This window comes from Myodes glareolus, chromosome 20 (genome assembly GCF_982192425.1).
Source record: "Myodes glareolus chromosome 20, mMyoGla1.1, whole genome shotgun sequence".
Taxonomy (NCBI): domain Eukaryota; kingdom Metazoa; phylum Chordata; class Mammalia; order Rodentia; family Cricetidae; genus Myodes; species Myodes glareolus.
This window is the reverse complement of record NC_142045.1, coordinates 52,494,447-52,515,709: the sequence shown is the minus strand read 5'-3', so window position 1 is coordinate 52,515,709 and position 21,263 is coordinate 52,494,447. Positions and strand designations below refer to the sequence as shown.

General features: G+C 42.1%; 1 protein-coding gene across 15 annotated transcripts in view; it reads left to right on the top strand.

Moving 5' to 3' along the window:
* Window positions 1–21,263, top strand: part of Mecom (MDS1 and EVI1 complex locus) — a 562,715-nt gene that overhangs the window by 379,987 nt on the left and 161,465 nt on the right. The window contains exon 1 of one of the 15 annotated variants that reach the window (XM_085682364.2): window positions 1,452–1,580. The exons of the other annotated variants lie outside the window; for them this stretch is intronic. Coding sequence (XP_085538490.2) covers window positions 1,554–1,580 — 27 coding nt within the window. The 5' untranslated portion in view covers window positions 1,452–1,553. Of the gene's footprint in view, window positions 1–1,451; window positions 1,581–21,263 lie in introns of those variants that run through there. 15 annotated transcript variants of the gene reach the window in all.

Here is a 21,263-nt window from a genome sequence, read left to right as displayed (position 1 = left end):
GACTAGCAATTCTGTTCATTTATTAGCACTTGATTCATTATAGTCAGCTGTACTTTTAACTACTGGTGTTGCAAACAGCACTGCAAATGGATTTCCACAGTGGCTTCTTTAGGCTTCTTCCTGGGCAGGTATTCTGGTAATATCCTGTGACTGCCCTGCACGTGTCAGCATGTGGACACACTCGTCAAACAACTGCAGTCCAACAGGACAAGAGGAGGAGGGTGGATCGAATGGTGTATTTTAAACTGGCATTTGGATATCTTTGGAAAGCTAAGATATTACCTGAGTGACAATGTCCCAGCACAGAAAATGACCTTGGGCATGATTAAGCTTTTTTACTTTTAAGATAGCACCCTAGGGGCTGGAGAAATGGCTCAGCGGTTAAGAGCACTGACTGCTCTTCCAGAGGACCTGGGTTCAATTCCCAGCACCCACATGTCAGCTCACAACTGTCTGAAAATCCAGTTCCAGGGGATCTGACACCTTCACACCAATGCACACAAAATAAAAGATAAATAAATCATAATTTTTTTAAAAAAAAGATAGCACCCTAATGAAACATGTCAGTCAGAAGAGTTTCCAGAATCTGACCCACTGACAACACATAGGTAATGATTTCAATCCTGAGTCCACTCCTGTGGTGAAATGCACTGTAATTCTCATTTCCATGAGGGTATGAAATGTGTGTGTATAAGTCAGAGACTCAAGTCTGGTGTCTTCTCCAATCACTTTCTACCTTAGTTTTGAGACGGGGTCTCCAGCTGAGACTAGAGATAGATGATTCAGCTAGATTGGCTGGGCAGCAAGCCCTACCCCAGGGCTACTCTGGTCTCTGCCTTCCCAGCGCTGGGGTTACAGGCATGTGCCGATGTGCCTGGCTGTCGTGTGGGTGCCGGGAGTTGAACCCAGGTTATTGTGCTTGCTCCCCAAGCACTTGACCATCTGAACCGTTTCATATCATGTTTGCCCAACACGTATCCTTCTTCCTTAAAAATCAGGCACTTTTTTTTTAATAAGTGGCACCAATCCTCCCTGGTCTTTAGAGAACTTTGGAGAGGTGTGACACGGCCCTTTATGCCTGTTAACCTCCGAGTGCAGACTGGACAGAGGCCTTTTTCACGCAGCCAGTATGGCACATTGTGACAGAGCCGTCTTCCTTTCAAGTTTCTAAGGGGTAAATTGCTGATGAGCGGCACTTCCTGCTGCCCAGAGCCTCTGGATGTGATCAGGATGAGCAACTATTCTTCAGAAGTGGGTAGAATTTTACTGCAGTAAACATGTGGATTACAGCCCGCGTACACCCCATCTTCACAAAGGCCGCCTGAGATAATGCTCCGACAGAGATATCACAGGGTTCCCAGGCCTGTCACTGCGTCTCTTTACTCAGAGGCCAACCAGGATGCACAGAAAATAGAACTGATACCACCTAGATAATTATTGACTAGTCGTGGCATAGATGGTGGAGGCCACGCTCTCTTCCTGGTCATGTATTAACGCAGCTTGCCGGTGTCTATGTAAGAGCATGAAGACAGGGACGACAGGCATTCTTTGTGATGAGCGCTCCAACCAAGGAGACACAGGTAATTCAGTTGAGGGCTCCTATGGTACATGTGGCTTTCATGTCTAGAAATACTTTAAGATCTGTGATTGGCTGAGGGCAGAGATGCAAAGTTTCCGAGTATGTTTGGGGTTCCTGGCTTTATGTTCCGACTCTAAAGGGGACTTGTGGGTGACCAGGGGATGCTGTAGAAACTGTGTTTCTACACATTTCGTATAGAAAAGCATGTGGGCAATTCAAACACAGCCCACACAAGCATTCCCTCCTCCTCTCGGATCCGTGGGCCGCAGCTGTCTCCTCGTTCGTACACTACCCAGCCATCGCCACACTCGCTTGTCTGCTGGATGTGTGTGTTTGGGGGGGCAGATGCTTTAGCAGAAGTTAACCTCTGCTTCCTGCGTGCTCACCCGCAGTCAGCCCTTTCCTCAGTTCCTCGGCACCCAACCCCCCTTTCCCCTTCTCTCCTTACCAGATGTGGCGGGATTGGGTTGACCTCTTTCTCCTGGTACCCACTCTCTGACCTTTGCCTGTCTATTTGGAAAGTGTGAGAGATGGGGTGTGGGGGATTGCATTGACAGACAAAAAGAAGTTGCCCCCCAGACTTGGGCTGAGCTCAGTGTGAAGCCACCGACTGTTGGAAGGTTGTACATGCTGTCCAGGTGTGCAAGTGTCTGCCTCCTTCCTTGCTTTTTCAAATTTATTTTTATGTGTCTGTGTCTTGTGCCTACACATGTGCATAACGCATGCCCAGTGTTCACAGAGGCCAGAAGAGGCCTTCAGATCCCCTGGGCCTGGAATTTCAGACAGTTCTAGACTGCCACGTGGGTGCTGGGAATTGAACCCAGGTCCATCTCTTTAGCTCAATGTCCATTCTTAATATTTTCCTGGTCAAGTTACTACCCCCTCACTCAGCTTCTGAGATAGTTGCCTTGGTACCCAAACGTTGATGTGAATTTAAAACAACTCTGTCTCAGAGTACATTTTGGAGGCCACCTTCACACAGAAGATCCTGTCCTCATTTACGTCTAGGATTCTTTAATAATATTTTGTTCTCTAGAACCATGTGCCTTCTGCCCCTATTTCTTTTACCTCTAAACATTCTGGGGCCATGGAAAGAAAAAAAGACTCGGTTTCCGTCCCTAGCTGTGGTGTGTTGAGAGCAGACAGAAGTGATGTCTAAGTTCCTTTTAGCTTCAGGACTCTGAGAGCTCATTCCTTCTAGAGCCCACAACGCTCCCCCTACTCCCATCCCAGCCATGTCCTCTCTTTGCCTCTCATGAATCATGTCAGACTCCCAGAAGTCCCTAGGTCCTACGTGGAAAACTAATGCACTTTCCCAAGCCACAGGAGAGACTCTTTCCGTGTTTAGTAATGTGAACTCAGACTGCCAAAGGGTTAATCTTCTAAGACTGAGTGCAGATTGGGTGAAATAAGAGAAGATCAATGGTTATACCCTGCCACGAGTGGGGTGCTCAATCATGCAGGTTTCCAGCAGATCTGCAGAAATCTCCATCGCAGGAGTCCACCTGGCCGTCACACCCCGAGGAGCTCTGAGTTAATGTGTGGTGAACAGAAATAGCAGGGTTATGCCTATAGGGTGGTTTTCATTGGAATAAGCTTAAGCACGGGAAAAATGGCCTCGGTCGTGTTAATTTTTTTTATGGGCAGCTCACGATAGCTGGTCTTGGAATGTAGCAGCACCGTCGCAGAACTGAAAATGTTACCCTGAGACATTTTAAAAGAGCAATAAATATCTGGTTTTAAAACGCCAGCATTAAAAAATTATAAACTAGGAAAGTAGTTTTTGGGGGGTTGTTGTTTTAATGTTGGAATGGCGCAGCTGCCTTTCCCTTTCTGGCTTTCTGAATAAGCAATTGTTTGCCCCTGTAGTTTAGTGATTCCTTGATTGCGTTAGCACTGAGCGTGTCATGCGTTAGAGGGAACTAGGCTGTGATAAACGATAAAACGTTTATATCAAAACGTTTATCGTTTGATAAAACGATTTGACTTCATGGTGTGAAGATGAGGCTGTGCCCAGGCCTGTACATCCTGTGTGTGCCCTGCTGGGGTAGTCCTTTGATGTGGAGGGAGTGGCTCTCACAGAGGGCAGATGTTATTTCCAGACCAGTAGGCCATCTGCAGTCCCATGGTACTGGCCGATAGCTGTGCCGCAGCACTGGCCACCCTTGGAGAAATCGGACTGCTTTTCCCGACTGGCTGCAGGAAGGGTGGTGCTAAAGTTCGGGGCCAGGGACTCTATTTACTGTCATCATTCTCCAAGCATTATACATAAAAAAGTTAAGTGGAAAAACAATTTCACTATTTTGTCTTGCTTTATTTAAACTTTGTTCAACACTTTTTTTTTTTGTTTTGTTTTAGTTTAATGCCTTATTGTAAGTGTGAGCTTGGGTTTTCATGGTCTTTATGGTTGCTATCATTGTGAGTATTAAGTCTTATAGGCATAATAGTTTCTCACTTTCCATTAATCTCTCTCTCTCTCTCCCTGTATGTATACATGCATATGTATATATATATATATATATATATATATATATATATATCAAAAGATCTGAGAGATTGAGAGATTAAAGGAAAGTAAGCAAACTATTATGCCTATAAGAACTGATCTTTTGATATATATCAGAAGATATAGGTATACATACACAAATATGTATAAACACATACACATAGAGAGAGAGGTAGGGAGGGAGAGAGGGAAAGAGAAAGAGAGAGATCGAGAGAGGGAGAGAATGTGTGGATGTATATTCAGTAGCTGTTCAGTTCACGAGACTGGATGTCCCAGCCAGTCTTCAGCATATGATGGAGTACTGAAAGCCCTGAAGAAGCAGGCTCTAATGTCAGTGAAGGACAGACTTTGAGTGAGAGCAAGAGCAAGTAGGCAGGGAGAGAAAGCTCCCTTCTTCCATGTCCTTTATATCAGCTGCAGGCAGAAGGTGTGGTCCAGATTAAAGGTGGATTTTCCTACCTCAAAAAATCCGGATAAAAAGTGGGTCTTTTCACATCCCTCCCAGGTGTTTTAGTTAATTCCAGATGTGGTCCAGTTGACAAGCAAGAATAGCATCACATTTTCTAAAACTTCTGTTTTCAAAGCCACCATGAATGATGACATTTACTATTACTGGTAATATCTGACAGAAATATATTTCAACATATACAATTAAAAACTAATTTGGTACATAAATAGTGTGCTTAATTTGCATACACACATACTGAACTTATAAAGTTTCTATGTGCTAGGCATCAGTCATATTGAAGATGAACAGTTTGATCATGTGTTTGTTTTGTGTCTGAGTGTTTAGTCTTGTTCTCTATGGAAGTTTTTATAAGCTCAACGTATCTAGCCAGATCACTAGGCACCAACCCACACTGTTAAAGATCTGTCAGCTATTGTCCTGATTCTGAGGCCCAATTGTAGGCTTGAACATTGTCTAACTGTGTCCAATGAGTTCATAGCCACTGGGAAGTTGTTCGTTTTCTTTGGGTGTATTAGAATGCAAAGCATGCAATGGTTCCTTTAAAAAGGAGTCTATAAGGATATTTCACATAATACCTCTTCCCTGGGTTAATGGGGTGTGACTGTTAGAGCTTCTGTGTGTGTGTGTGTGTGTGTGTGTGTGTGTGTGCGCGTGTGTTTGTGTGTTGAGTTGCTATTATAGCAAGATTGAGAAAAAATATATTTGGACCCATTTAAAGACAGGCATTTTATAACTAAAACCCATTTACTTTTCAAAGTCCAGGTTTAATCCAGAAAACAAAAATAGTCACATAATTAAAGAGAGTGCCCAAGCCTATACTTCCAGAAGTCATTTCTATAGTTCATAAGAGAGTGCCAAGTAAATAGATAATTAGTTTTTGGGTGCTAAAGGCATCTTAAAGAATGAGAGAATCTGCTAAGGATGCTCTTGGTGCCAGAGACTGCTGTTTCCTGAATTCCTCTAGATTTCAGTGAGACCAGATTAAAGATCCCTAAGACCATCAGCATGAGCAGAAGTGTTACTGAGCAGGACACCAGCAAATGAAGAGACAAGTTCGGGACCGACAAAAGGCTGCCAGGAACCCAGGGCAGTTGCCCGTCACGATGAACCTAGATGTAGATTTCATTCCTGAGCTCTACTGCCTGCGTGCTCCAAGTTTGCTGTGACTAAGTTCAGTGCCTTCCCTAGAAAACTGTGTCCAACATGTTCCGAGTTTGCTAACACGGAGATTGTGAGGACTATTGCAAAGGCAAAATAGCTTGACTGTTTTAAAGAAAGCCATACCCAAAGACATGGGAAATTAGCAGTCTTGTTCAGAGTGTTGCAGATGTGGCGTAGTGACGCTGGCTCTCGTGTAATCATTAACTAACATGTTCTCCTGAGTAGACAGAGCATTCGGCATGCCGTGGTGCATTAATCGAGACAAGGAGGGCAGCAGAGTGGAGGCCTGGCCACCTAAGAACAGAACTAGGACACGAAAGTAAACAGAAGAAAGAGGCTTTTGTGTGCACTGGGAACAATCTCATATACAGGTGCACAGCATTATTCCTGAGTGGGGTAGGCCATCTCTGTCCTTCCCACATCCTTGGCAATGCAGAGCCGTGCTGTGACGCCTCTAGACCTTGTGTGTTGCTGTTTACTCATTCAATCCAGTAGAAACATAAAACCCCACTGTGTATCCTGCCCCCAGTATCTGTCTTCCCACCCAAAATTCTTCAAGAAACACCAACGGTATGGCAACTGGTGCATTTTAATATATGTTTGTGCAAAGGCTAATTATTTATTCAATATTGAATGCATGAGGAAACGTTGGGAAGATGTATACATGCCACCAGCATCTGCTTGGTAGGTAATGTTCTTAAATGGCCTGGCCTCCCTCCAAACTTGGATTATTCATGAATATGTTAAGTGTGGTGTGTTGCACTATTAAGGTTTAATATTTTATTGAGGCAAACTCAAGAGACTAAAATCTATTTGCTTTGCCAAGTTTGGTCAAGTTTGATAAATGTATAATTTAGAATTTTCCTTTTGTGAATTCCACGGCTCAAGAACAACACAGCTGGGCATGGCACAGATCATATTTATCTTTTCCTTCACTAAAGTACAAGAAGATAGCATCGTTGGAGGCTTAGAGGGAGGGATTGCTAAAGAACACTTCTCCTGTTTGTCTACTCACTTGAGAAAGCCTTTTCAAACAAGTGTTTGAGATACTTGGGAGCAAAGCTAGTCTAGTCGTCAAAAGAAGACCAAGCGAATGTCTATAAAGTGACTGGATTTCAGATAACATTTTCCCCCTGAGTGTTTAGATTGGTTAAATATTAGAGGAAGAGAGATAATGACAGTGTTTGTCGCCATAAACTTGGGCATATATCTGTTTTCACAAGGTTAGTTTGAAAGGCCTATCAAAGATTTTATTTTTCCATACCAGATGATTTTGTTTCAGCTTGGTAAAGGACACAGGAGGTAGAGATTGGAAGGTACCTGCCAGGCAGAAACAAGGAAACTTTGTGTAGACTTTGTAAGACATATCTTTACTTAATTCTCGTGAATAGCATAATGTATTGGTTGTCATTCTGGTACAGAATACTTTTATGATCTATATTTAATTTCTCATATTTAATTATTTCTTATTTTCTTTGCTAGTGTTCAGACTGGAAAGCCCTCTGAGCCTCAGGGAGATGCTTATTTGTAAACTTAAACATTTCCATTATTAGATAGCTTACAGAATGAAGCAAGCAACTTACAGCTTATATGAACTGATAATAAATCCTGACGTGGGAGAGTAAAAGGAAATGGCAGCAGTGGTGTCCTTTCCCCGCCTCTGAGGACCTGGAAGGCTTTGTAGTGTTGTTGTTAGAGTCCCTCCAATCCTGAACAAAACATCATGCAAACATCAGGTGACCAATCACAGTGGATGAAATCACGTGCCTTGCAGAACTGTGTGATATCTGGGAAGGGATGGAGGATGTGGGAAAGAGAGGGAGGCTTCTTTCTGCCAAATGCAATGTGGCTTGCATTGTGTTGAGCTCATTCTGACCCAATGCCATCCCAAGTGGGCTGATGTTCAACCCTGAGACATTAGCACAGCCTGCACTGGGTTCCTATCTTACCTACTGTAAGCTCTTGAGCTTCCTTTCCAAATGGAGCCAGACCAGGCAAAGACAGTTCTTTCCTGCCTCCATTTTCTTGCCTTTGTCACACATCTCTGAGATGGGCGGAAACATTCCCTTGCTTTCTTCGTTCTCTATCCCTCCTTCACTATCCCCACCCTTCCTTCCCTTCTTTCCTGCCTATATCTCCTTCCTCGTCTTCATTTCCCCTTTGCCTCCCCTTTCTCTTAACACCCTCCCTTCTTCCTTTCCAGACTCCATACATCCCAGCCTGACTTCCAACTTGTGGCCCTTCAGCCTTAGCTTCCTGAGTGCTGGGATTGTAGATGCCTGCACAATGCCCAGCTAACTCCTGGTGGGGACGTTAATTAAATTATTATTTGTCTTAACCGATACTTCTGTGAGGTTTCATCTGTTGCTTTGTGAGTTCTGGAGTTTGTAGCTATTTCTCTCTCATTCTGACACTGATTTTTCTTTTATTTTTCAAATACACAAGTCCAGATCAACTATAATTTTTATATGAATATTTAAAAATGGTATCTTAAAAACCATTCTCAGATGCTAAAATCACAAGTGTAAAATGAAATCGATTTGCTTATTTGATTCATAGAGGAGAGAACCAAGGTCATGAGATGGAAAGCAAGTTTTCCATAGTTCTCATTATTTACACAAAGGCAAGAACTAGAGACTCTGGTTCAAGTCAGCATGTTCCACTTTTCTATTGTAACAGCAAAGCTCAGCAGACACCTAAAACAGTGGCTTAAGATGTAAAAGAGGCAGAAATTGGCAACCAGTTGCTGAAATCACAGCCTCATCATGTTTCCAGGAGTCCAGAATCCCGTCTCCCTACTGTACTCTCACTAGGCGTGATCTTCAGTCACGTGTTTTCAAGATGGTTGCCAACTTGCAGCCGTTCTACACACATTTGATGCAAGAAACAGATCAAGAGTGACAAGCAGGGTTCATACTCATTAAATGGTTACTTTTAGACTTCTTTCTTGGAGATTCTAACCAGTGAAGACTTCTACCCTCTCTCTAAACAGAGCTGGCTCAGCTGCAGGGCAGGCTGGGAAATGTAGTCTATTCTTTCTTTCCTTCCATCCCTCTCCAACTCTTCCCCCCTCTTTCTTCATCCTTCCATCCCAGTCTTTCTGCCTTCTTTTCTCTCTTTCTGTACAATGCTCAGACGAAAATTCAATCTATTGCCAATGTAAAAAGCAGAAGAATTGATATTGGGCAGGCAGCTTCTTGTGCAGGCACAGCTAAGTTTAAAATTGAAAAATTACCGTTAGCGATTGGAGTGTAATGCACTCTACTTTTAAAAAATTGAATAGCACTTCCTTCAAACAATTAACACAGCCCCCCCCCACAAATATAGTGTCAGACAATAAATGCTGATTGCATCATACGAGTGAGGTGATAAGAGGCAAACATGGAGGTTCTTACCCCTATCTTGTGTTCTGGCCTTCCTGTTCAGTGAGACACTGGGGCCATTGTTTTCATTGACTTCAGGTGAACTTGGCAATGAAGACTGATGTGGCTCCACCTAGGTATGCTGAGAGATAATACCAAAAGTCACCTACGCAGTTCCAAGTCAACAACAATTCATTTGCTCAACTTGCCCTGCACTTGTAATGGCTGCAGGGTTTCCAGAAACCCAGTCACAACCCAGGTTAAGTGACTGAAGATGCTGGGAGACAATGACATGTCCCTCAGGTCCTGCTCAAGGGAAGTGAGTAAACTCACTTGTAACTCTGCTAAGGACTGCATGCCTAGGCCATGCCGAAGAGTATTTATCTGCCAATCAATCTCTTCTTTACTATGAGATTGATGGTACTGTTGTCTATGTGGACTGTCCCTTGCTGGGCTGGTTTTTGCTCGTTCGTTTTATGCTAATTTAAATAGAAGATAATTAGAGAAAGAATTTGATGAACAGAACACCACCCTTGTCACCAGACTGAAAGCTATGTTCCCCCCTTCACTGAGGCTCTGTGTGAGTGTCTCCAGGTCTTGATAGTGTATAGGTTAGAGACCTCCGTAAATAGAAAATTCCAGGAAGCAATGCTGCCAAAAAAACCCAAACCAAACCAAAACAAAACAAAAAACCGAATGATCTGGTGCCTGACTGGCTGCTGTCTCATTCTGTAACTCTTGCTCTCTGTGGGTGATTTTTGTCCCTGACAGTGCACAAGTGGTAAGCCCTAAAGACAATGAGGAGATTCCTGAAGGATGATACTAGAAGACTCCCCACACAGAAATTCATTAATATCACTCTGACCAATAAATGGGCTGTTTCATTCCAGTGTTGCTGACTGCAACCTCCTTAGTCACTGCTGGGCCCTGCTGTGCTGTAGAAGGACAGGGGCTTCCTGTTGTGTGTGTGTGTATATGTGGCAGGGGATGGGGGGCCGCAGAAAGAACACCCAACCTGTCGCACATGAGACAATGTTTTTAGTGTTGTTGGAATAGCCTGTGCGATTTCATTGGTCTAACCCTGTAGCATTCCCCTCTATATACATTATTAACTTATTGATTTTCCTGCTATGTTACCTTGCACTCAAGACTGGTCAAAGCCCTAAGGGTCCCACATTTTTGATGTCATATTCTATTTCTTTCCAAATGTCTAATGTATAAAGAACTTTATGACAAGATTTTTCAACCAGAATCTCTTGAAGATGCTTAATAGTCAAATTCTAAACCCTTTTTCAAGTTACAGACTATAACATTGGCGTTTGTAATAGTAGAGGTTGCTAAATGTACTTTAGTAAATAAGTCTTGTCCATCCTGGCTGTAGAGTGAGGATGCTGAGAACATATTTAGTACCAGGCCATGGAACCTCTTTGGAGACCATCTCTGGCTACCTGCATGGCATGGGCACCCTCCCTCTGCATTCCATCAAGCTGACCTGCCAGGTCTTATCAGTGTAGAGCCCGCAAAGAGGGTCCATACATCAGCCACAACATGACCCATGTGTCCAGAATCACCCCTGGTAATTACTCAGTGATGCAGAAGTGATTTAGAGTGAGCAGCACGGGGAAGCCACTGCTGGCGACACACCTCGTAGCCCTGACCACAGTGGAAGAGCGTCTTGTTCTCAGCCGGGGTGGATTTATTTCTCAAGACAATTGGCAGCTGATCTTTCATGAAATTTTCTTGCTTTTGCTGCTGGTTCCAGGGATCCTAACTGGTGGAGATCCTGACAGTAATAACACCAGGCAACAGTTAGCCCTGGGCACAGTCCCCAGCTGGGCTCCTGGCAGGAGTCCTGGGAGTAAGTGCTTTCTCTTGGCAGCTGCCTGAGCCCTACTAGGTTGTGGAAAGACGCTGTTGGTTGGCAGGAGGAGGGTGGACCCTCAAGCACATTAGTTTTAATCACTCTCTATGTAGAAAGCTCCAGAAACTTGTGCAAAGTAAATAAGCCAATCTAGAATCCGACTTGTTGATTTGGACAGTATATTTGAGCACAGATATGCTTCTCATGAAAAGAGGTGACAGGGTTGATGAGGAATGTCCGTGCTATCAGTGTGTCTAAGGTAATGAAATAACTTCTGCTTCCTTGTCTCTTAATGACAGCGCTGTATTAAAAGAACTTTAGGCCCCCTCCTCTTCGAGAGCTCCACAATTTCGTGTGACCTGGAGAATCTTAAAAATAAAATCGTATTTGTTTCTCATGCTTTACTATTTCTTAAAAAATCTCATCATCGAACATAGGCATGCCCATAAAATCTTTTGAGGCAGCTTAGAATAAAAACGAAGTACAACGAAAGTAAAGACAAACAAGACAGATAAGTACTGAAAAAGAAATGGAGAGAGAATGATGTATTTACCAGTTCTGAAGCAAGCTATAAGAAAGTATAGACCGGACTCCTCTGGGTTCCCCAATAGCCAAGGCAAAGCTAAAAGCAAAACCCAAAACAAACCCCACCATCATAGGACAAAGAATACAGTACATAATCTTTTCCCACACTGAATGTTAAGTTAAAATTTTTCCTGGTATATTAGTTGCTTTTGTTTCACTGTGACCACAAATAACTGACAGAATCAACATAAAGGAAGAAAGTTATATGTGGGGATCCCATTTTCAGAGGGATTCAGGCTGCCATGGTGGGGGAGGCACCAAAGGCCAGCTCACATGCGGGTGATGGAAATGCAGCATAGACCCTTTAACTCGTGGTTGACTAGGAAACAGAGCGAGGGAGATGGAGACAGGACCCAGGGCTTGGCTACAGCCCTTAGAGGCCCATCCCCAGGGACCTACTTCTGCTAGCTAGTGTCTGCCTTCTAAAGAGGCCTTAGTCTCCCAACACAGCGTCTCTATCTGGGGAAACAAGCTTTCAGAGTAAGGGCCTGGTGGGCATTTCTGATCTAAATGGTAACAGCCAGGAACATGGAAGCTAGGTATAAAAGTATATTTAGATGTTAGTATTTAATTCTTGTGCTGTATCTTAAATTTAGAGAATCTATATTTGCGCCGTCCCTGTGTAAAAATGTAGCAACAACCATTCTGTCTCAGACGAGTGAGGAACATCTTAGTGTATCTTTTGTCACCTCAGCATTTACTCTCATTCTTGCTCTGGGGAATAACTTTTCTTCTCAGATAGAATGGAAATAATTTTTATTTGCTAGCTTTATGCTGATATAATGTAAAAGTTTAAATATTGAAGGGAAATAAAGCTCATCGGGCCTACAAAGGGACGTCCTGAAGGCTTAGCATGTATTTTCTTCACATTTGTTTCCAATTCATTCAAGCCAAAACAAGGGAAACACTGCTGTATAAGTGACATGCCCCTGTTTACAGTTCATATAAATGGTCTTTATTACTATTTGATAATCTAATTTGATAATTCTATCCACAGAACAGGGATGCAGCTTAGTGGTAATGTGACTGATTAACATATACAAGGCCTGATTTGATTTCCAGTCCCCTTAAGTATTTTTAACTAGAAAATTGCTAGCATTCACTAGTCCGTATTTTAAGACTGGACACTCAGAATTCCACTTGATTCTTATTCATGAATTTAGTTGGTATCTCCAAGTTAACATTTCTCTCATTCTTTCAAAATTATGCGTATAAGTAGAAGAATATTTTGAAATGTGTGTGTGTGTTTGTTTGTGTGTGTGTGCATGTGTGTGTGTGTGAATGTGCACATGCAAGTTCCCCCAGGCGTTTCCACACATGTGCCTGCACACGCACTCTGCTCTGTATATATGCTCTAAAGAAGAGATTTACATTCAGGTTTATGTTTCACCAGTAACATAGGACCTGAGTACCTTTCATGTTGGGAAACAGGAATGAGGACGGTAGACCCCAGATGGTTCCCAAGTTTTTCTTTTTTTTTTCTTGGAATCAATGACATGCAGGAGGAAGAACCAGTGAGCAGAACAGATGGACTGGGGCTTGGGAATGGTTGCTCCTCAGTCTGTCCCCAGGGTCTAGTGCTGGCAAAGGTGGCCAACATCCTTCTAGGTCTCTAACATAACCTCAACCAATAAACCTCATGGTGTAACAGCATTTATGTTTTACTCAGTATGCAGTGCTGGTCAGAGATCATGAGGATGGGCAGTTACTGTTACCCCCAGATTTCTAAGTTTATTCTGGCAGAGTGGGGGTAGCAGAGAATCAGGTCTCACCCTACGGATTTGCCTTTATCACTTCTGCTGGCTAGTCCCCACCACCTGAAGGGTTCTTCCCTCCCAAACAGTGCCATCATCTGCATTTGACCACCCTTCTTGCTTTCTCCTTTCTTACATTGGACCACATGCCCACGGCTAAGGTCAACTAGTCTGGAAAAACTGGAGATAATCTTTACTTGGGATCTGGGAAGCATCTTGTGTAATAGGAAATGAATTTCACGAGTCAAGGGACATCGGCAGGAAGCATATTAGCTGAACTTTCATACACGTTTGACCAGCAAGGACATTTTAAAACAAAGATCTATTCTCTTGCAGTGATAATCAAGAACCCAAAAGGAAAGTTCCTGTATGCTATGAAATAAGAAATACTATTTGTCTTAGTTACTTTTGTATTGCTAAGATAAGACATCATGGCCAAGGCAACTGATAGAAGAAAGATTACTGGATGCCTACTGTGTCATAGGGTTAGATCCATGACATCTTGGTGGGGAGCATGGCAGTAGGCAGACATGGCACTGGAGCGGTAGCTGAGAGCTCACATCTTGACCCACAGCATGAGGCAGAGAGAGCTAGAATGGCACCAGGCTTTTGAAACCTCAAAGCTGGCCCCAGTGACACACCTCCTCCAACAAGGTCACACCTCTGAACCCTTCCTAAATAACTCCACCAGTTGTGGACCAACTTTTGAGAGCTGTTGTCAATGAAACCAACACACTGTTTCTGGTAAAAGGTCCCTGGTTAGAACCAAGATTGTATTATGTTTAAAACTTTTTTGTCAGAAGTCAGACTATAACCCTCTACAGCTGCGTCTTTCTTCGGTGCTCGCCACAGACTTGTTCTCATTCTTAGATCAAGGATAGGCTTGCGGTTTACATAAATAAGTATCTGATGATTAAAAGAGCCAATCTGTAAGAAAATCAGGCTAGTATATCCATTTTTTTTCTTGAAAAGACTAGGGATAATCAATATATTCAAATGGTTTCCTTGGAGCTTGTGACAGTAGGTAGACTCTCTGTTTAGAAAATAAACATGCTTTTTCATACAGATTTCTATGTGGGTACAGTCACAGAAGGAAGCAGGGCCCAGCAAGTATTTAGTGTTAGAACTATGAACTCTGTACCACCTTCTTTGTCCCTTTTTCTTCTTTCCTTTTCATCTATTGAAAATAGATTCTCTTCTCATACAATATATCTTGATTATATTTTCCCTCCCTCTATTGCTCCCTGTCCCCCCACCTCCCCCTCCACCAATCCATATCCATTCTCTTCCTATCTCTCATTGGAAGAGAACAGCCTTCTAAAAGATCATAACCAAACATGACAAAATAAAATATAATAAGGTAAAACCAAAACTATCATATCAAGTCTGGACAAGGTGACCCAACAGAAAGAAAAGAGCCCCAAGAGCAGGTGCAAGAATCATTTACACACTTCAGAGTCCCATAAAAATATGAAGCTGAAAGATATAATATATGCATAGAGGACCTGGTTCAGACCCGTGCTTGCTGTTTCAGTCTCTATGAGTTCACATAGAGCCTTGCTCCGTTGATTCAGAGGGTCTTCTTCTCCTGGTGCCCCCCATCTTTCTCTTCAGTTTTCTAATCTGTATCCTGCAGTTAAGAGAAATCTAGCCCTAGAGAGATGGCTTAGAGGTTAAGTGCTTATACTGCTCTTGAAGAAGGCGTGAATTCAGTTTATAGATAATCACACTGGGTGACTTAAAACCACCTGGAACTCCAGGTCTGATCTGACATCACAGCTGCTGAGAACTCCTGCACTCATCTGAAGAAACACTAAACACACACAAACACACAGACCCCCCCACATAAACACATACATAAAAACAAATTATGAAAGAAGAAAGTTAACGGTGGCCATTCTATAGAGAACTTTGAATATCTCCTATGAATAATTTGATATTGTAGACAGTTAGTATACACAGTTGCCCATGTGTAAATTTGTTATTGAATAAGAACCAGAAACAATGAATTGGCTCTACTAAGAAAATAATTAAAAGACACATTTTTTTTTCTTCTAGAAGATCTCTGTCGCTTATCACAATACAAAAATGTGATTATTTTGCTCTTAGGAAATATCATTTCAGACAGAGGTTGTTAAAGAACACATTAAAATGCACATTTATAGTGTAACTAGGAAGAATAAATAGTCCAGAGTAAAAAGACTTCAGGATCAAGGAGATAAAGGAGCGTGTTCCCCTTTGCTTGTCTTTCCTGTGTAATGATCAGGTTAAAGCTTCAACCGGGACATTGAATTCTGACACATAGTAAGTGCCATCTTTTTATCAGTGACTACTCATATAACTGCCCTCTGACTAATTCTCCAATGTTCATTGACACATGACAGCTACCCAAGATCTCTCTCGTCTGTATTGAAATTTGGAATGATGATCCTCTTATCAGATCTCAGATAAATTTCTAAATTGGATAACAAATGGAAGCAACAACAGCAAAAGACTTCGTTCCAATCAACATTATCTCCCTCAAAAATATAGAGATTAAAAGGGACACAAGAGATATCTGCATGTAGCAATTTAGAAGACTGTGGCCATTCAGAAATCTGGGCAGAAGTGGAAACGGATCAACCCGTGCAGTTATTTGCCACGAAGGCTACTTTAGCGTGAAGCCAAAGAAAGGGACAAAGATAGGCTTTACTTTTCACAGTTTTAACCAAGAACAATGACACCATTTGCAACCACAGTAGAGATCCAAAAAAGAAAAAGAAAGAAGTAAAGAAAAAAAGACAGAAAGACAGACAGACAGAAGGAAAGAAAGAAAGAAAGAAAGAAAGAAAGAAAGAAAGAAAGAAAGAAAGAAAGAAAGAGAAAAGTAAAAAGGAAAAGAAAAAGAAAGCCATTGCTTGCATGGCAGTGTAGGCTCCCTGGACAACAGCTGGAAACGCTAACCATCTGCCAGCATTCAATTTTATTTCTAAGGCAAGCGCACAGAGTCCCACATCTTCTTAAAGAAACTTTATCTATCTCTGTAAATGAGTCATGTTTATTACTTTCCTCCTGAGCTTTTAGATTCGGTGAATGAGTATAAAATGTTAAGAGAATTTTAGAACAAGATGGAGTAAGTTGAGGCACTTTTGCCATGGCCATGGTGTGATAATGGCAGTTATCAAGTTGATGTTTCACCATTTTTTGAGGTAAATAAAAATGCATGTGAATTATGTTTGTTTGTGAGTTGGTCTTACTGTGTGGCCTAGGCTAGCCTCCAACTCATGATTCTCCTGCCTCAGCCTCACAAGTGTTAGGATTATAGATGTGAACCGCCATGCTTGTTTTGGCTGAGCCAAATTCTCAACCAACATGACTGAATATTTTGATGGAATAAATTTATATAATCCAATTTAATGTAATTTAAAAGCAAAGACACATCAAGTTACTAATGCATCTAATATACACTGCAATTAGAAACTAGTGTTTTCCCTATTTCATTACTGATTTCTGACCTAACGGACAATGCTTAGTAGTTGCTTTGTGTCGCTCCTTATTCTACACACTTTCTATTCTTGGCCTCGCTAACTTCTCATGAGAATCCACTTTCCATTGGGAAAGTGGGATGGAAAGACAATAGATAACTTGACCAAGGTCGTGGTGTGAGCCGTGGAGACTGGATTCTGCCCATACTTACTCCGTAGTATAGATCCCTGCTGTGGTCAGCACACTCCACATTGAGCGCGTTCAATCATTGTCTCCTGGGCTAACTTTGACCTTCATTGATAAGCGCAGAAATTCTGGAGGCAAGAAAACAAGTAGAGGCATAGAATCATAAAACTCCAAGGGGAGCATGAAATCCTCTTAGGACTTGACTTCGAGTCGGCATATTGAATAATGTAAGACTGAGTCAGTGTCACTGTCTCAAGTCACGTAGGAAGAGATGGAACCCCAGAAGTTGCATTGCAACCAAGACTGTCCATGTTGTCTCTGTAAAAGAAGATAATCAACAGTTAAGACAAAAGACAGAAAAGCATGCAAATCAAAAATGATAGGCTGATTTCCTCTTGATCTTGGCTTTTGCCTTGGCTTTCTTCGCTCACAGCTCTCTTTGTTAAATAGGACACAACTCATTAGGGAAGTGGCTGATAGAAGACAAAGTCAACTTCAGCATTAAGCTTGGAGTGTTTTGTAAACTGAAGGTCAAGAAAGCCTGAGATTGAGATGCAAACCCTTACATCACACGTGTCCGTGCTCAGTGTGTGACCCCAGTCTCAGCTGTGACAGAGGAATGCTAGAGACGACCATTGCAGTCAGTGCTTTAACAGTTAAACGAGATAAAAACACACAATACACGGGGGAGGCTCTTTTCACAGAATACAGATAACAGTTGAGATTCTTAATCTTAAATGCTCCCATAGGATTTGACTGGTATCAAAGGTCTTTGGGGCCGTGGGGGTACTAAAGCTCGTGGTGACATGATCTTGATGTAGTGTGGCTCTGATTAGCACCCTCTACTCATGGAACTGGACATGGGTGTGTGCTTGGCTGCGAGGAAGCAAGCCACAATGCCAGGAACGTTAACTGGTAGGTGAGCTGCTATCTTTCCAGAGCAACGGGAGCAGAACAAAGAAAGCTCTTCCAAGCAGAGACCTTGAAGAAGAGCCCAGGAAGACTTCACCACGGGGGTTAGAGAAAGAGTGGCTAAGCCACCTTAATGAGACAGTTGACTCAGAAGTTAGGATAACAGCACCAGAGGTGTGGTTGCATGTATCTCCTATTAAATAATATTTTTTGAAATTATAACATAAATACATCATTTTCCCTTTTCCATTTCCTCCATCTAATTCTTCCCATGCATCTCCCTTGTTTTCTCTCAAATTAATGAAATTAAAAAATATATTATTATACTCTCTGTCTCCTAAATATATAAATATGACCTGCTCAGTTCATATAATGTTATGTATATACTTGCATGTACTGATAACCAACTGAAGGATTCTGGGAAGATTGTATCTCCCACGCTCAGAATTTCCCAGTTGACCAAATATGTCTATTGGTGTTATGTTAGGCTATCCTGTCTTCAGGTCTTGTCTAGGCAGCCATACTGATGAGACTTCGTGGGTAGATTAACCATCTACAAGAGTTGATTACCTGGTCTCACATCCTTGTATTTTACTTTTATACTATAAAATAAGTAAGTAAACTCTGAGAGACCTTTGATTACAAATTTTGCATTTCAAAATCACTGTCCACCTGTGTTTCAATATAGTTGTCACTCATTTCCTGAAATCTATCCATTCACAAGTCAGTACTTCTTCAGCTTGCTTCTGGTGGTCGGGACATAGGGTGGTTACCTTCTTGTAGAAAAATATTTCATGCTAGGCTCAGACTTGTGCACACTCTACTGGTTACATCTCTGATGGAAGCAGAAGCATTTGTCTACAAAATTTACTTGGTGGTTGAGAAAAGCCCAAATATTATGTGACAGAAGGGGCAGAGGGAATAAATATAGTCATTCAGGATTTCTCCAGAGAAGTGACTGTTTGAGTCCTCCTTGGTTGAATTGTTATGGCTTTAACTTCGGAAGAATTACAATCTAAAAATATAAAACTGTGATCATCCCAGAACTCTGGAATTTTCTTCAGTGAGGCCTTAGAAAAAACATGAAGACTGAATAGTTGACTAGTTTCATTGTACAGAGCGAACTGTCACACTGACATAAATACAGAGCAGTACCAAGAGACTGACCAACCTTTGCCGAGATTTTCAGTTTTGGTGCCAACAATTTAAAATTATCCTGGCAGAGGAGAAGGATACACTCAATGTTTTCTGGAAGAAGCATGCAAATTACCTCATTCTTAAACATTCCCTAGAGGTCATTATTATTTTTCATCCCATTCCTAAATGTTATTCACAAAGTGAAAAGGGATGACCCATCTCTTAAAATGTTTTTGACAGTCTTTGGTGTTTATAATGTATGTAACATTAACAAAAGACAGGTACATTGCCCGGACTATTTCTATTTCTCTGTAGTTGCTCTTCCTTCTTCTTCATGGCTATCCTATTCACTCATTATATTTTAACAACTAACTGTAATATTTTTTAAAAATTAAATCTCAGTCTGGGCCCACATGTGAGTCATTTTCTTTGGTTCATGAGCTTTGTGCTGGCTGTGCCCTGGCAGTGGGCCTAAGGCTGCTTGTGTTCGCCCAGCTTCAGCTTTGCTGCCCAAGGAGTTTCTTTTCCAGAGAATCTGCACCCGGGCCTCTTGAAAATCGGGAGATGGTTCGAGGTCTGCTCCACCAGGGCTAGGATGCTGGGGAGTCACAGATTTTGGCCTCAGTTTCAGGATCAGCAAAATGGTGAGAAGAGTGTTTCAGAAGGTGGAAGCGGCAATCCTGAGTACACCGTCTCATCTTTCCTGCCTGAGTGCTCATCACTTCCATGTACTGAATCTGAGAGAGAGAGAGAGAGAGAGAGAGAGAGAGAGAGCTCTTCCTTTTGTTCCTTGTCACGGTGCACTTGTGGAGGCATGAGGATAGTTTTTAAAAATTGCTTTTCTTCTTCTACCTGGTTTTTGAGGCAGGATCTCTCTCTCCTCTTTCCTTCTCTTCCTCCCCCTCCCCTTCTCTCTCTCTCTCTCTCTCTCTCTCTCTCTCTCTCTCTCTCTCCCTCTCTCTCTCTCTCTCTCTCACACACACACACACATACACTATATCTCTCTGTGTGCCTCTATCACTCTGTCTATCTGTCTCTCTCTTTCTCTTACTCCCTCCTCCCCCCTCTCTCACAGACACACACACACACACACATCCACACACACTATATCTCTCTGTGTGCCTCTATCACTCTGTCTCTCTTTCTGTCTCTCTCTGTCTTTCTCCTCCCCCACCCCATGCTGTGTAGTCCAGGATATCTGATCTGCAAATGTTCAGTCTGTTCTTCTGTGCACACTTCCCTTCTTGCACAAGTGTGCCGTACTGCAAGTGTGCATGGCCTTTGCTACATCTGACTTTTGAAAAGTGGGTCTGGGATCAGGCTGAGGTTGTCAGGCTTGCACACCATGCACCTTTGCCTGCTGAGCCTTCTCACTGGTCCTGTGCACGGAATCTTTTTCTGCCGATAGCTAAACCTATCTGCTAGATCCAGTCAAAACACTTTGCTACCAAGCTCGGGCACCTCCCAGGGAGAAGTCCGTCCTCTCTGGGTCTTGTTCCATCTTTGTCCAGGTGGAAATCCACATTGTTGGATTTGTTTATTTTTTCTTTATATTCTCTGTGTGACAGGCATAGTTTCCATGGCAGTGAGATCCGTGGTTGGACTGTTGGAAAAAACTGGTAAAAGAAAAAAAAATCATGTCATGATTCTGAAAGGATGCATATGCCAGAGAACCGTTCTCATCTCGGGATAACTTACATATAGCCTCAGGAGAACGGGCAATGTATTCGTCTAGAGCACACGGCCACTAAACTCCACTGTTTTTTAGAATTTTCCCTTGTTTGAATTGGGCAAAATTGTAATATATCCTTTACGTCACAGTAGCCACCCGAGTGGCTATCGTATTGCATTAGTTACATGAGGTTTTGAGGAACATTATACAGTATATACTGCCTCCAGTAAATACACCAGTCATGCTTATGGTTACACAGCCAGTGGCAGGAAATTTAGGATGACATTCCCTGCAGGTTAGTAATTCTACCCATTATTTATATTGGTTTGATTTGAAACTAGTTGAAGCTAAGTATTTTTTGAAGACTTTTCTGACAGAACTCAAAAAAAAAATCAGAGAATGGATATTTAAAATAAGTTAAATATCTTTGGATTAATTTAAAAATCTACATTTTTTCATACGTCAACTCATTGAGAACGCAAAGCCTTGTTATGAGCACAAGGCATTTGCCCTATCCACTGAGAACTTTTACAGATTTCTTCGGGGTAAAAAACTTCAGTCTCACTGCGGGGAAAAAAATAATATCAGTTCTTTAAAAAGTGGGATAAAATTAG